The 15,719-nt window shown below is 45.4% G+C and overlaps 1 protein-coding gene across 1 annotated transcript; it reads left to right on the top strand.

Annotated features, from left to right (window-relative positions):
- Positions 1 to 636: 636 nt before the first annotated feature.
- On the top strand, positions 637 to 6,335 carry GNA13 (guanine nucleotide binding protein (G protein), alpha 13; the record flags this gene model as incomplete). The annotated part of the gene is given in 2 exon segments (XM_008949069.1): positions 637 to 726; positions 5,545 to 6,335. Coding segments are annotated over 2 exon segments (663 nt in total), but the record flags the coding sequence as incomplete, so codon positions are not given.
- Between the last annotated feature and the right edge of the window lie 9,384 nt (positions 6,336 to 15,719).

Raw genomic sequence — 15,719 nt, 5'->3', positions numbered from 1 at the left:
AGAGTGAAAACACAGATGGTTTCTGTATTTACTATAAAGTAAATAAGTTACAGCTTGGTAGCCAAGAGCTTTCAGAAGGAAGCATGTTTCTGCTGCTGTGCTGATGCAGAGTCCTGGAAAGGTACTGCTTTCCTTTGCAATGAATCCAGCCAGTGCAGCTCAGGTTCAGCAGCATCCTTGGCACCACAGAGAAAATCAGTGATGTTAAGCCAAGTAGAAGACAGGAGAAGGCAGTTGAACTGTGTCATTTGCTGTGCTGGGGGAAGACCTGTGTGAATGGGATTGTACAGCCACGCAGTTGTAAAGGAGCCTCTCTGCAGTGATTAATCCCTGTATGTGCAGTGGGCTGGGAGAACTGAATGTATCTTTTCATAATGGAGGTGTAGTTGCTTCATTGGTGCTCCCTCTGGATAACCCTGTAGGATTTATTTAGCAATTCTAAACCCAGAAAGAATTTTAACTGTTATAGAAGTGCCTACCTATGCTTATAAGCTTAAATATTAACTGGCCTAAAAATAAAATCAGTTGTGTTCTTAAGAGAGCTGCTTAAAAAGTGGTAGTGATTAAAGCTTACAACACTTAAATCTGGATTGGGTAAATTAGCTGAACTTCAGAATGTAAACTATTGGGATCAAGCATGACACTTATTTAAATAACCATCTTCTTTGTTTTTAGGGGGAATCTGTAAAGTATTTCTTGGACAACTTGGATAAACTTGGAGAACAAGTAAGTTCTTTTTCTTTTCAGTCTTGAATTTTAAGTAGTCTTTGTGATCTCTTGGTTTCAAACAGATGAAATGGAGTTTGTGTCTGCTCAAAGAACATTATCTTTAGTTAACTTTGACTGTCCTGTTATCTCAGCAGTTCATCACTGACATGTCAAAACCAGAGGGCAATGCAAGGGGCAAGAGGCTTTCTGGAAATAAAACTTCCGTAGAAGTTGAACAAAAAACAAGTTACAAATGCCTGTCCAGTCAGAAGATTGTTAAAGTAGCACTTAAACACTAATTGTTATCCAACAGTGACTGCTTTTGGTTCTACAGAGCTGGTTAGGAGCACTCTTAAATCAGTGACAGGTCAGTGGTACCTCTCTGGAGTATCTGCTTCAAAGTAAAGAAACTTGGTACAGAACAAAACATGTTTTCTCTGGGGAAAAAAATTAAACTTCTATAGAATCATTTTTGATAGAGCTGATGGTTGGTGCTTGAATCATGTTAACAGTCTGCTGATACTCAGTGTGTACTGCAGCAGTGGCATGTGGAAAAACTGCCTTTAAAATGGGATGGGAGCTTCAACTCTGTGGGGAGGCAGCTTCTCCACACTCAGTGCCAGCTGATGGCTAACAGAGGATGGAGGAATCCAAACCACTTCAATCGAATCCTGTTACATCACACTTAATTTCATTTTTCTTTTTCTCTTTAAGAGATAAAAATTTAATTTTAAGCCAGGCTGTTTTTCTGCTTTGAACTGTCATGTTTCTAACTGGAGCAGTGGTGATCAGCCTGCCGAGTGCAGACGCTTCCCAGATATCTTGCTTGAGACCTCCAGCCCTCACTCTCTGAATTGTGGTTTGGTCTTAAGTTGTAAGGCAATATGAAAAGTATAACAACTTTAATAAACTGCTGAACTTTTTGCTAACAGTGGGTTTCTCACAGTCTTTGAATCCAAAGCCCCTTTAGTTTTGCAGGGTGGGAGCTTTTTACCCAAGTGTGTGTGCAAAGACTCTTGCAGCTTCTTTTCAAAGTTCTTTATTTAGGACTTGGGTCCATTCTTTGATGAAAGCATGAAACTTGAAGTCACTAAGTTTTTATATTTTTCTATGCACATAGTTATTTTGGGGCTGGTGTTGCTGTGGGAATTATTTAGGACTTGGGTCCATTCTTTGATAAAAGCATGGAACTTGAAGTCACTAGGTTTTTATATTTTTCTATGCACACAGTTATTTTGAGGCTGGTGTTGCTGTGGGAACTCTGAGCTCTGAATTACAGCTTTTCTGGTTTAAAGTTAGCCCAAATGATTTTGAGATCTCATGTCATAGAACATGTTAGGACTTTGTGAGAAAAGTGCTAGCTGAGTTCTGTTACAGAGTGCAAGATTTGGTGGGTTCTTCTTGTTTATGCTTATCTATATGCAAGATTTATCTCATGATTATTTCCCCAAACTATTAATGTAAGTATTTTACTGTTCTTATCTCCTATCTGATACAACTGAGCTGACCTGCAACTAAATCACTTATAAACATGTAGACCTGTGATTCACGTCCTGCTGAAAGGGAGCTGAGGAAGGGAAAAGAACTTCATGTTCAGATTTAATCAGACCAGCAAAATAAGAGTAGCTGGCTGGCCTATATATATGTGTACACGTGGGATCAGCTGGATTCCTTGCAACTGTTTGTTGTTGTTTCAACTGCCAGTGCAGACTCTGTGTATTCAAAATATCTGGGAGAGAGACACTGTTTTCTGTGTTGTAATTGGATCTTATTCGTGCCTTAAATTCTAATTTTAACTAGGCAAACAGTGAGGTGATAGCCAAAAGAGCTACCTGACAACCAAAAAAAATGTCCTTTAGAAGAAAACAGACCAGTGAATTTGAGGAAGGAGATAATCTGGGAAGAAAGCACAAGTTCTGAGTCAATGTCAAGATGTATCCATGGGAAGAGCTGCACAGAAAATAAAACAAAACAAACAAACAAACAAAACCAAAACAAACAAACAAAAAACTTCCCACCACCACCCCAAAAAAAAACAGAAAATAAAACAAAAAAAAATAACAAAAACAAAACAAAACAAAACAAAAAAAAACCACCAAACCTTCCCACCACCACCCCAAAAAAAACCCCAAAAACTTAACCACCAAAAAGAACCCAAACCCAGCACCCCAAGCAAACAAAGCCCAAGCCAGAAATGGAAAAAAGGTGGAAACAGTCAACGTGGAAAGCTGGGCCAAGTATAGAAAAGGAGAGTGATGGGGCTGCTTGCAGGAAAGCACTGACTGACAGTGCTGAACCATTGGAAGGACTTTGGAAAGAATACTGAGTGCTGCCCAAGGAAAGTGTTCCCGTGGTGCTGCAGCCCTCAGGCGTGGAGGATGGGATCAGCAGTGGGAAAAGGGCTAGTTCAGAACTGCTGCAGTGGCCAGCTGTGAGTGTCCCAGGGGCATGAAGGAGAACACAATCATCCTTCAAAAAGACAACACAGGCCCCAATAGTTTAGTTGGGAATTGTTGTATTTAGCTTCCTGTAGCCAAATGATAGCTTCACACCCAGCACTTGACTCTCTGTGCACTCGTTTCGAGGTTGTTCATTATCTGGTATAAACCATGGTCTGTCTTCTGGGCATGTAGAACTTGAAAGGATTTTATTTGTGGTTCTAAGTGCGGAAGGAATTTCAAATGAGTTATACTGGAGAGGGAATTTGTCAGGAATTCTAGGGATACACTCCCTGGTCTGGAAAGATTTACTGAATAAACTTTATAGGCCAACTCCCAGAAGAGTTTGCTTTTGCTGGGCTTTCAATATTGAAGGTACATTGGGCTTTGCTTATTATCTGTATTGGTTTTTTTTATTTATTTACCTGCTTTAAGAGTTTCAATCAGTCCTCAGCTGTCCTGGGACTTTCTGGTTTTGTTCTGAGAACTTGAGACTAACTTCTTGAGTAACAAGATTATACATTCCTGTTTGAATTTGGAATCAGTGTTGAATCTGCAACATTCTCTTGCCTAAATGTCAACAGTCAGCTTTACTCAGAATCCCTTCACGTGTGTCCAGTGACACTCAATACAGCCCTTGCTCTGTTCCTAAGATTGTCCTCCCTAACAGTTTTTGATAGAAAAGATCTAAATGTAACAAAGAGAACAATCATATTACTCCTCTAAATTGCTTCTTTTAATCAGACAAGGGGGTGGCAGCACATTGCTGCTGCTCAGTTTGGGGAGAACTTGGTACTGCTTGAGCAGTTCAGCTCTCCTGCAGGGTGAGGGGATGCAGGCTCTGGATGTGTGGCAGTCCTGCAGCAGAAAGTGCAGGGTGGGGAGCCTGTGCTTCAGAGAGCTGCTTTGTAATTAGGGCCACGATAAAAATCAGTGCCTTAGTCATGGGCAGCTCGAGTAGAGAAACCCAGGAGTTCAAACAAAACAGTCTTTCTCTAGCTAGTTTCACTTCTGAGCTTCATAGTAAAGCAAAGTGATCCTTGAGTTTTTGGAACATTACGTTCACTTCATGATTTTAAAATCCCTTTCTTAGAGGTCGTGGATGAAACTTGCCCAGCTGCCTTAAACGTAGAATGCTGGTGTTTGAGTTGCCACGTTGTTGTGTTTGTGCCCCTGCCCCAGCTTATGAATTCAGTTTAGAAAAGCTCCAAGTCTGGTGACTGGCACTGTCAAAGGAAAACAAAATCATTCACCAAGAGGAGACTAAAATCCCGACTGAAACCTAAATCACACTCTGTGAAGCTGTGAGAAATGCTGGAAAAATGGAAAGACGAGTTTCCAAAACAAGTGAGCAACACTTTAAACTTCAGCATCAGCCAGCTGTCAGTTATAGATGCACTCTTTAAATAGCAGTAAGCCTTGGACCATATGCAAAAGTATAATTCTGAGAATGAAGAAATCCCCAATACGAGTCTTGAATTTCATGCTGTTGAAAGCTGACTAATAAGATTTCATCTTCTTGGTAGCATCTGCATCCGTTGATGATGACTGCTCATGTAACAGTCATCAAAAAATGACTTATGGTGCCTATTTAAGGCAGGCTGGAGACCTTCTGGGCAGAGCTGTCTCAGATACCCTCCTGGGCTGGGCTGCTGGGCTGGGCTGCTGTCCTCAGCTGCCTGGTTCTCCTGTTCTGCTGCTGCATGCTCTGTTCTGGGCAGTGTTGGGCAGTGGAAGCTCACTGGTGTGGCACACTGCTGAGAGGAGTGACTTTTTGGACTGATACAGCTGGATGCAAAAGATCCATGGCACAAACGCAGTGAGCTGCTTAGAGCTTGTTTTTCTGGCATGATTGATTGCCTTAAAGATGACTTAGTGGCACAGCAGTTTTTTCTAGAAGGAGTTGTGCTGTATGCATGAGAACACGGGAGGAACTGAGAGCCCATAGTTAGAATGAGCTGCTCCTCTGGGTACTGATTTGGGAAACCTGCTGTAGAGCCCGTTTGCTGCGTGGCAGTGTCAGCAGCCAGCACATTGCCCAGCTTCGTGGGAGGAGGATGAATGAAGCATAAAATAACCCAGAAGGAGGGAAGCTGGCATGAGGAGTGGATGGTACAACCTCTCAGGCTGACTATGGATCCTTGTTGTGTGACAGATGGAGAGCCTCAGTTCTCTGGGGTACATGCTTTGATTTAGTGTTGTCTCTATTTCCTGCTTTGGACTCTAGATCTTTACCAAATGCTTCATTTTTGGCATATAAATATACATACATGTGTATGTTTATCCAAAACCTTGTGCTGTTCCTCTGCAAGCTTTCCTCTTGGTTGCAAGTCAGCTGCGACCCCCACGCCTGTGACTTGTATCCTAATTGGCAAACTCTCCTTTATGTTTTATTTAGGATTATCTTCCCTCGCAGCAAGACATCCTGCTGGCACGAAGGCCCACGAAAGGGATCCACGAGTACGACTTCGAGATCAAGAATGTTCCCTTCAAAATGGTGGATGTGGGTGGGCAGAGGTCGGAACGGAAACGCTGGTTCGAGTGCTTCGACAGCGTCACGTCCATCCTCTTCCTCGTGTCCTCCAGTGAATTTGACCAAGTGCTGATGGAGGACCGGCAGACGAACCGCCTCACGGAGTCCCTGAACATTTTTGAAACCATAGTCAATAACCGGGTGTTCAGCAACGTCTCCATCATCCTCTTCTTAAACAAGACGGACTTGCTCGAGGAAAAAGTACAAAAAGTCAGCATCAAAGACTATTTTCCAGAGTTCGAAGGGAATCCCCACTGCTTAACAGATGTCCAAAAATTCCTGGTGGATTGTTTTCGTACTAAACGCCGGGACCAGCAGCAGAAGCCCCTCTACCACCACTTCACCACTGCCATTAACACAGAGAACATCCGGCTAGTCTTCCGTGACGTTAAGGATACCATCCTCCACGACAACCTCAAGCAGCTGATGTTACAGTGAGGGTGCAAAAAAAAAAAAGACCTTTTTGAGCAACTTTTGCTGTGTTGGGTTTTTGAACTAGAAGTTTACAGCAGGAGTAGAGAAATCCAGATCCTGTCGGACTTCTTGATACGTGGCTAAAAGCTGCTGCTGCACACGTTATTGCCAATTTCTGCAGAAATTCAGGCTTAATCTCTTCCAGTGTAGCTTCAAGTTCACTCCAGTTGTAATTTTATAGCAGACCTATGTCTAAGTTACTTGTAAAGTGATAAATTTGACCTTGTATGAACGTGTATATTATTTTAGGAAATTCATTCCACCTTCAGAATTCCAAGTCCAAACTTCAGTGAAATTGTTGCAATTGCTGGACTGTGGCAGTAGTTTAAGGAGGAGGAGAAATTCTTCACATCTAACTTCATGATGAAGACTGTGATACCATAGCTGACTTATGATTTCTCAGGTCTATTGTTGGTTAGAAATCCCTTGCTGGAATAATCTGTTTGAAGCTGAGATTCCTGGGTGTAATGTACTTCCTGTTCCAGTGGAAATCTTTGCATGGGGTTTGACTAAGAGGTGCTGTTAAAAAAAAAAAAAAGACTTTGATTGGGAACTTGAGCTGTACCTGGCAGGAAGTACCAACACAGACAGAAGGCTGGTGGGGAGGAATTAGTGGGTGGCACAGGACACGGTTTCACTCTCTTGCATTGCTCATACCTCTTAGAGCCATGGCAAAGCACAGAGCACTATGATGCAGTCCTCTGGCGTTCTGATGTGGGAGGGGGGAGCAAGCTAAACTCCTGTTTCACATCTTCTCTAAAAAGATGTTGTGTGTAGCTGTCCTGCCCTTTCTTGAGGCGCTTTTAAGCCAGCGCTGGGTTATTTTTACTTACTTTATGACTTCTTACAGCGTGCCTCATCTCAATCAGTGAGCATTTGGTGATGGATAGAAGTACTTGCAAACCTAAGTGCCTCCTTGTGTTCTGTCCTCTGGTATCTTCAGTGGCCTTATGAGTTCCCAGCAGAGGCCTTGTGTAGCTGACACGGTGAAGATGAATGTTCCCTTCTGAGAAAAGAACATGTCACAGCAGAACACGCTTCAGCTGATGTTCTTTCTGAGACTTCCCCACTGGGTCTAGCAATCCTAAGTGTACTTGAGCCAGATATGTTGCACAGCATATTCTGGACTGCTGCTTGTGACTAGGAATATCTTACCAAAAGTTTCATTGCAGTTTCTTTGGGTTATTTTTTAAGAGAAGGTTGTTACCGTTGCCACGGGATTAAAAAGGAACAACAAAAATGACTTCTTGCCCAGAAATCCTCATACACCACACAGCACACTGCAAATGAGAGTAAGCTTGTGAGCTTGTGTTTTAAAAAGCAGTTCAGCTTGCCACTTTGCCCCGTGGAACCGGCCAGTTCCTGTGGATCACCATACTGGCCAAATGGATTTTTAGGTAACACAGCACAGACGTGGCAAAGCAGCCTGACAGTGTTCTCCCTGCTGAGAGCACTGTCCCTGCTAGAGCATAGGAAAGCTGCCAGTCTTCTCAACTTAGCCTTTCACTTACTGTGATTTTAAGTTGTGTTAACATCTCTGTACCTTGTTCTCCTGTCAGTAGAAGGGAAATAGTGTATTTTTATTTAGTTAGGTGCTTGGAAAGGCCTCTATTTTTTTAATATCATCCCGTGAGTAGTCATAGCTTAGTATGCAATTTTTGCCATAAGGCACTGTTGGGGGAGGAAACAATTCTCAGAAGAGCTTGGGAGAAGTCACAGCATGTAACCTGAACATAAAGCCCGGGCACAACACGTGTCAGGAGGATGAATGTAATCTGTGGTCGGGGCTATTTAATGTAGATTTGGCCTCACTTGGCTGGACGTGGATCTGATAACTTCTGTTTTGATGTGTACCCGTCATATGTGAGCAATTCAAGAAGGATGATGAACTAGAGACCTCAAAAAAAGGATAGGGAGGATGTTTAGGGCACTGAACAACAACATGCCTGTCACAGGAGTCCAAAAGTTCTCCGTTGCTCTCTTTGGAGAAGCATGACAGGCTAATAAGTGCTGCATGAGCAGACAAAAACCCTCTCCCTGGTAGCCTCAAAGTCAAGTGTTAGAAAGCAGAAGCTGAGCAAATTCATGGCCATGGTAAGGAGTGGCAGGTTTGGGTTTTCCCTTTGCTGACAGCTGTCTGAACAAGTTTCTTTTTTGACAAGAGACTTATCTCTGCTCTGATTAAAGTAATTAATTTGGAGAGGGTCTGTAGTATGTGTCTTGCAGGATGTCAGACTAGATGATGGCAGAAGAGACTGGAAACTGGATAGTGGATGATAGGAAGATTACCAGGAACTTGTCTGTAAACAAATTTGATGTCAAATATTGATGAATTTTGTTTCAAGAGCCCTGTTTATCTGCTAAAGATCCTCAAAACTGATGTGGGCTGAAGGGTATAGCTGGCATCACTAAGGCGCTGGACACTTGGGACGTTAGCTGGAGCAGGGAGAATACTCAGCAGGCAGTTGCCCTGCACCAACACCACTGCCCTGGTTTGGATCCTGTCAGACCCCTTTCCCCACCCACCCCAGGGCCTGGGGGGCAGCGAGGTGGGTCCCTTCTGACAAAGTGGTGGGCCCTGGGAGATAAGCACTATATGAATCTCAGGCAGAAATGAATTATTTTAATGAAATGAAATGACTGAGTCAAATCATTTTTGTTTCCCACCCCGTTAGAGGGGGTGAGGTAACTAATCTTGATGTAAATGTTTACATGTTCCTTTGTTAACAGATAAACCCAATCAACGTTGGGCTTTTCCATCTGCAGACTTGCTCTTTCTTAGCTACCTGAAAAGGAATATAGCATGTACTGTTAGAATCTAGAAACAAATCTAAAAGGAAATACATTGGTGTATAGTGGGATATCATTTTGGTACAAGAGCTGAAGGATTGATGTTTTGGACAGACTGATTCTTATCCTGAAGCAAACAGGAGAGTCACAGTTGGCTGGTCAGAGTACAGCAGCCCGTGGCACAAGGTCAGGATGTGTTTCTAGTGAAGGTGGGAAACGGTTTTCCCAAAACTTTGAGTTCTCTTTGGTGGAGTGAGAGCTCTGTTCAAAAGCTCACTGACCATATGGAGGTATACCACTGTCTTGTACAGCCTTCCTGTACTTGAAGGTGAAATTGGTGTTTCAGCGACTGTTCCCTGCTGCAGTGTGTTAAGCAGAGGTGGTTGATACCTAAAAACTGTGGCTGTTCATCAGGGCTTTAAAGATTTTACCTGTTTTATATGTTGTATGTGGGAGCGTAAGCCATCGGTTCGTGTAAAAACTTCAGCGTTCTACTAAAGTATCTGCTCTTAAAAAACCAAGTGAATTAATTGATCTCAAAGGCTGTATATTGGAGTCATTCGTCTAGTAACTAGCTTTAAATTTTGCCCGTCAGAATTATTCTAGCAAATGGCTCAGATCAAAGTGGGTGTTTCAAGCTTCAGGAGGCTTGGCTAACAGTAGTGTTCCTGCTCCCCAGGGCTGGGAGCACCTCGCTGCTCACAGAGCTGCCCACACCCGGGTTATTTCCCTGCAGGACAGCTGCAGAAGGTTCATTTTCCACCCATAACCTCTCCCCTTTCAGAAGGATCACGAGTCTCACACCATGCCCAAACCCTTCCCCACTTCACCTCACAGGTCGTGTCTCTTTGATGGTACCATGAACCAATTTTGGATCACACAGCGTTGCAATACAGTGCCATTTTGTTGCAATTCCTTTGCCTTGTACTTGAAAATGAGTTGCAGACTATTTAAAACAGCTTTCCTGCACTTCCAGGAGCAGCGAGAGCTCACCTGAAGCCTTTATGTAAAAATATATTTTGTAACAAACTCATAGGTCTTTAACAGAACTAAGATTTGTATTAGCCTGGGATAAATGTTTGTGGCTTACAATTTTATATGTTCGACTTTTTATAAACTTTCCAGGGACTACATTTGATCTTAATTTTTTTTTTTTTTTTTTTTTTCCTCCTTGCTTTAGTTTAAGATTGGCAATAAATTATTTCTAAGGCAGGTCTGATAAGAAAAAGCATCACTTCCTTTTTTATAAAACGGTTGAATTGATCCATAGTTTCAAACCTCTTACACTCGCTTGTACAACGCTCTGTACATACTCTCCAAAAGTGTTGCCTTTCAGCTATTAATATTTGCCTTGTGTACAAAAATTACTGATGATGAATAAATGTATACAGCCTCACGTTGGTATTAGGAAATTATTTCTTGTCTAATTAATAATAGACTTTTCTTTTTTGTTGGCAGCTGCTCTCCTCCTGCCACATCTTGTGTTTCAAATCAAACCTCTAACGAGTCAGGCTCTGGTTCTAAGCAAGCTCTTGGCACAAAGGGCTCGTCCAGGCTCTTGGTCAGCCCAATTTGCTTTCCCTCCAGGAGAGGGGCACAAGGAAATTGCTGACTTGCATTTGACAACCAGTTTGGTACTTGGTATTTCAAATATTTATGCCACTCTTGTGTGTTCTGGCATAAGTGACAAGCCTCTGTGTAAATTCTAGGTCTCGGTAGTGCCGAGTTAGGTTTCCAGTGTGTTTTCTGAGCTGTTTGCTGCAGAAGCCAGCCTCTGCCACCTCCACAACGGGTCACTGGCCACTTTGCAGCCAGCTGCAGGATGAAGAGGCGTTTTGCAGCAAAACATTGATTTCTCCTTGTCTGTTTTCATAGGCCTGAGGTGCTTCATTTTCCACAGCAGCCCTCAGATTCAGCTGGCGTGCCGTGGGCACCACGGCTCTCAAAATACTCAGATGGGGTCGTGCTCAGCATCAGGATGTGTCAGAGCATCAGAGTAAGGAAACTGTAGAAATTCTTAGTGGGTGGTAAGGTTGCTGTGGAGTAAGAGGTGCCTGCCTGCACACTCTGCACTGTGGGGAGCAAGGAGCCACCTCTGCTTGCTGCAGTGGGGAGCTAAAGCCTGTCAGATACCCTCAAACTACCCTGGCTCCACAGCGTGGGGAATCCAGGTCCTGCCTGTTCCTGGGGGCTCTGTGAGGAATCACCACCTCATCCCTCAGCTGCTTTTATTCCACTGAAACAGTCCTGTCAACTGCACACCGTTTGTGATGTGGCTCTGACTTTGAAAACCAATCTCTAGGGGTTTTTGAAAGCTTTTTTTCTTGCATCTTATTTCCTGAGATGAGTTCAGCCACATGAGGAGTGACACGAACATCTAGAACTCATCTTAACAGATTGTCTTTGGGGTTTTCTTTTTAAACCAAATATTCCAAGTGTAATGGCGTTGAGGCTCAGCCAGGCTTCTAGTTAGGCTCTTGTTGACCAAAGCTCTCACTAGAACTGGGTTAGTGGTGGTCCTTGCAGCAGTAACTCAGTCTGATAACCTCACCATGCTGGTGGCCAGCTGTGGGTGTGGAGAGCCAGAGGAGGGGCAGGGAAGGAGCCTGTCACGGGATTTATGTGTGCAAGTGGAGGTTTCTTCACTTTCACAAAGCTCCTGATTTAACAAAACACCTCATTGCATGTTCCACTGGGTGTAGGTTGGGTTGTTGAGCCTCTTCCTTCCTGTTAAAGTAACTTGGTGATTACACAACTGACACAAGGGAACGAAAATGGAGCAGAGCTCTGCTGGAAGCTGCCCAGGGAGCAGCAGGAGCTGGTTTCAGAGGTGACCTCTGGGGAGCCCTGTTCCTGGCGGGGAGCTGACCTGGCTGCTGATCTGCTCACAGGGCAGCTGAAGGGCAGAGTGCTGGAGGAGCTGCTGAGTGAGCAGGGCCCTTGGGGGAACACGCTGGAAACTGGGCAGGAGGCTACACTGGCTCAGAAACTGCTGGGCTTTTGTCTAAAACAAACAAGAAAAGGTAGTGGCATCACATTACTTCTGGCAAGCCCACCTAATGCACTGCTTGGCTGTGTTCTCCACAGGAGCTGGAATTATTTCACTGTGCATGAAATGTGAAGCACTAGGTTAAATTAAGAAGGGTCCAGATAGACCGAGTCCTGCAGTGTTCTGCAGTAACGTTTTAGTTGTGCCTAACTTTAGATAGGATTGGATTTATTTTCTCCCTTCCCTTTTGGTTCTATGCACGCTTAAAAGTGAAGGGCAAGATGTTTGTTCTCAGGAGTGCAGCTTTGGGGGCCCTGGGATTCCTGCCTACTGCTGCTCAGAAGAGAAGCTCCTGTGAGATACCAGTGTGAGCCCTGCTCCAGCCTGCAGCAGAGCCAGTCCTCAGCCTTTGCCTCCGCTCCCCGCTGCCTAATGGATTGCTGAGCACCAGATTTGGGTGCCAAACCTGGATTTGGGGCAGGCTGTTGTGAGCAGAGAGCCCAGATTTGGGGCACAGGTGAAGGTTTAAAGCCTGTGTCCTCCCAGGCACCGGCTGCAAGCTGCAGGTTGTGCGTTCGCGGCTCCTCGGGCGTTGGAGAACGAGGTAGGAGCACGTTTGTCAGCAGATGAAGGAAGTGGGTAAATCTCATTTCTCTGCCCCAATGGTTTGAAACATGGTGACCCCGTGAGATGATGTTGATTGGTGCAGACTGGGTTTTATTCATTTAGGATTTCAAGAGCAGGAGGAAGCACAAGCCCCTGTGCATCCAGTGGCATCAAAAGTGAGTTCTCCCCACTCCCTGTTCCAATATTCAATATAGTGGGTCTTGGATCTTGCCTGTGTAGAAGATGCTAACCCTCTTCCTAGGCTTCTTCCCATTGCCAGGCAGCGATGCCTGGAGCCAGGATCCCTTCCTGAATACCAGTTCTCTCTCCCATCCAGCACCAGGCCAAATTTTGGGTGGCTTTTAGCCACGTTGTAGGCTCCGTCCTGCGCTCCCTCTGGTGTTCCCTACAGCCCGGGAGACAGTCAACTTCTCTACACAGAACAAAGCCACCCGTCTGTCACATTCAAAGGGGAAGCAGGAGTGGAAAAAAAAATTTAAAAGGGCATGTATTTTAAGGTTAACACTCCCCCAGACAGCCTTCTGTGCTGATGAGGGGCAAAAGGCCTGTTCCCATGTTGACCATGGAAATGATGTTTGTGGGATGATGGCAAGTGTGAGCTGGTTTCTCTTGTGTTAAACCAAAGTCAGACAGTGGGAGCAGCTGTGAACTGATGACTGTTTTCTGCTGTAGCCTCAGTTTTGCCATGATGAAAAAGGAAGCAAACAAAAACTTGAGTGGAACCAGAATTTTCAAAGACTTAACACCAGGCTTTGCAGGGCAGCGAGTTGAGCAAGCCTTCAGCAACAGCCTTCTTACGTCACGTCTGGCGTTTGCTAAAAACTGTCTAGAATTAAAGGGAAAAGTTCCTCTTTTCCTCCTGCAGATGACCCAGGCAGACTCTCCTTCCCCCTCTCTCACATGCCCACTGACAAAACTTCAGGAGAAAAGGGGATGTGATGCAGCCCGTGCCCAGCAATGGTACCAACTGCTCAGGGAATTCCTGCTCATGTAAACCTGGGATGCCCTTTAGAAAACCACAGCTCAGCCAACCTCAGAGTTTCTCATCATCTGCTGAGCTCCACGAGCCTGGCTGCTGCCTGGGAAGGGGACACCAGCCTGATGGGACTCCACCAGCTCTGCAGCCAACGCCTCACCAGCTGCAATACTTGAGGGGAAAAATGAAATACTTTACTCCAGCAAATCCTAAATCCTCCTCTTGTTGCCAGTGAAATGTTGAACTCACAGTAAAGCAGTGCACAATCATCTCTACTATCTGTTATCTGGGGATGCCACTGGGAGCATTTTCACACCTAGAGATGTCAGCAGCAAGTCACTGTGGCTGTTTCCTTCCTGTGCCAGAGCGCTGGCTGACACCGCGGCAAGATTTCATCCCTTAGACAGGCAACCCCAACTGCCTGAAGCTGTATCTTAGCTACACGGGGAGCATTTAGGCATTTGACATTCAAATGAATTGCCAAAAGCAGCTCCTCTCTCCGAGGCGAGCGAGGTAAAGTGGTTTGGTTTTCCCTCTTCACAGAAGCAGGGATGGAATAGAAAGCAGCTGGACGAGAGCCAGGCGTTGTGCTGGAGCCAGGCTTCCCACCCCGTGGCTCCGTACCCCGTCTCATCTGCTTGCAGCAAGACAAATGCCTGTGATGATGCCAAAGGAAGGAGAGCAGAGGAAACCAGAGCCTGGCACCTCCGCTTCCTGCCGTGGCTCCCCAGGGAGGTGGAGGTTGGTGATTCCCCAAGCAGGTGGGGCACCTGCTGTCCCTTGGGTGGGAGCTGCAGCCCATATTTAGGGAATGTTTCTTGGAGCTGGCAGCTGCAAGGGCCATCTGGAACCAGCAGGGAGAAAAAAGCACCTTGAGAGAGCAATCCTCAGCCTGAAATGGTGTCCAAGGTCAGCTGGGTGAGTCACACCCCAGAAGTGACCAGCCCAGATACCTGCAGTGAAATGAAACCACCTCCACCCCAGCACCTTTGTGCTGCTTCCCTGATAAGGACAGGCAGCACAGGGCGAGTGCCTGCAGGAGAGCTCCCCAGGGCCTCAGGGGAAAGGGCTGGACCCTCTTCTTGCTGAGACTCAGTGCAGGGTCCTCTCGTACCCCTTGGTGGCAGGATGTCACCCGTCCCATCTCCGAGCTCGCTTTTGTGACAGTCACAAGCCATTGCAAATAAATAGCTCCAGATCTTGGCAACAGCCTATGAAATAACCCCCCCCACGTTTCACAGTTACTTAAACGAATAACTAAATCCTGATTTGAATTCCCATTTCCATAGCTGGAGCTCTTTGGATCTTTTTTTTTTTAGCATAGGCTGATTTTTTCCTCCATCTTCCAGTCAGACAGGATTTCTGCTGGTGCATTGTCACCCTGCCTCTGTGTCTCACCTACCACGGGTAGCTGCCCGGGCAGAGCTCCCAGATCCCACTCTTTTCACTGATTTATGTCCCTTTGAAATGCTGGAGAGAATAATGAAATTACCAAGGGAAAAAAAAAAAAGAACATTAAAGTATGATGTTGGAGCCAGGGGCTAAACTCTTCCTCTGGGCAGAGAGTATCTCCCAGCCAGCCTCACTAGTTTCTAAAAGCTTCTGAACACAAAAAGCATCACCAGAGTGTAAAATATTAGAGCTTTGGCTGGTTGGTTTGTTTTATAAAAACACCAAAGAACTATGAGGTGTGTTGGGGAAATGCTGCTTCTGGCAGGGGAATAGAGAGGACACACCTCTACAAACCAGTAAGCCCAGCAATACCTCCTGCTGTAATGGTTTATAGAAAAAGATCTCCTGGTTGCATGCGTGGAGGCAGGCAGTCCCCTGGTGGGTCCCAACTCTGTGACAGGAGTGTGGTCACGATGCCTCATCACTCAGGATGCTTTTTTCCCTGTTTTTGCAAGTTCTACACAGATTCTCCTCCAGAAAGGGAGATATTCCGATTATGAAGATCAAAAAAATCTCGTAGAATCACAGACACATTTTGGTTGGAAGAGACCTCTGAGGGCAGCCCAACTGTTACCCCAGCACTGCCAAGTCCCCGCTAAACCACGTCCCTCAGCACCACGCCTCCAAGACTCTGAGACCCCTCCAGGGTTGCCCGGGGCTGTGGGCGGTGGGGTCTCCATCCCTGGGGGGGTTCCAGGCCGTGGGGATGCGGTGTGAGGGACACGGGGCAGT

This window comes from Merops nubicus, unplaced genomic scaffold, assembly GCF_000691845.1.
Source record: "Merops nubicus isolate BGI_N331 unplaced genomic scaffold, ASM69184v1 scaffold18731, whole genome shotgun sequence".
NCBI lineage: Eukaryota > Metazoa > Chordata > Aves > Coraciiformes > Meropidae > Merops > Merops nubicus.
Note: the sequence above shows the minus strand (reverse complement) of the source record. Positions and strands in the feature narration are given on the sequence as shown.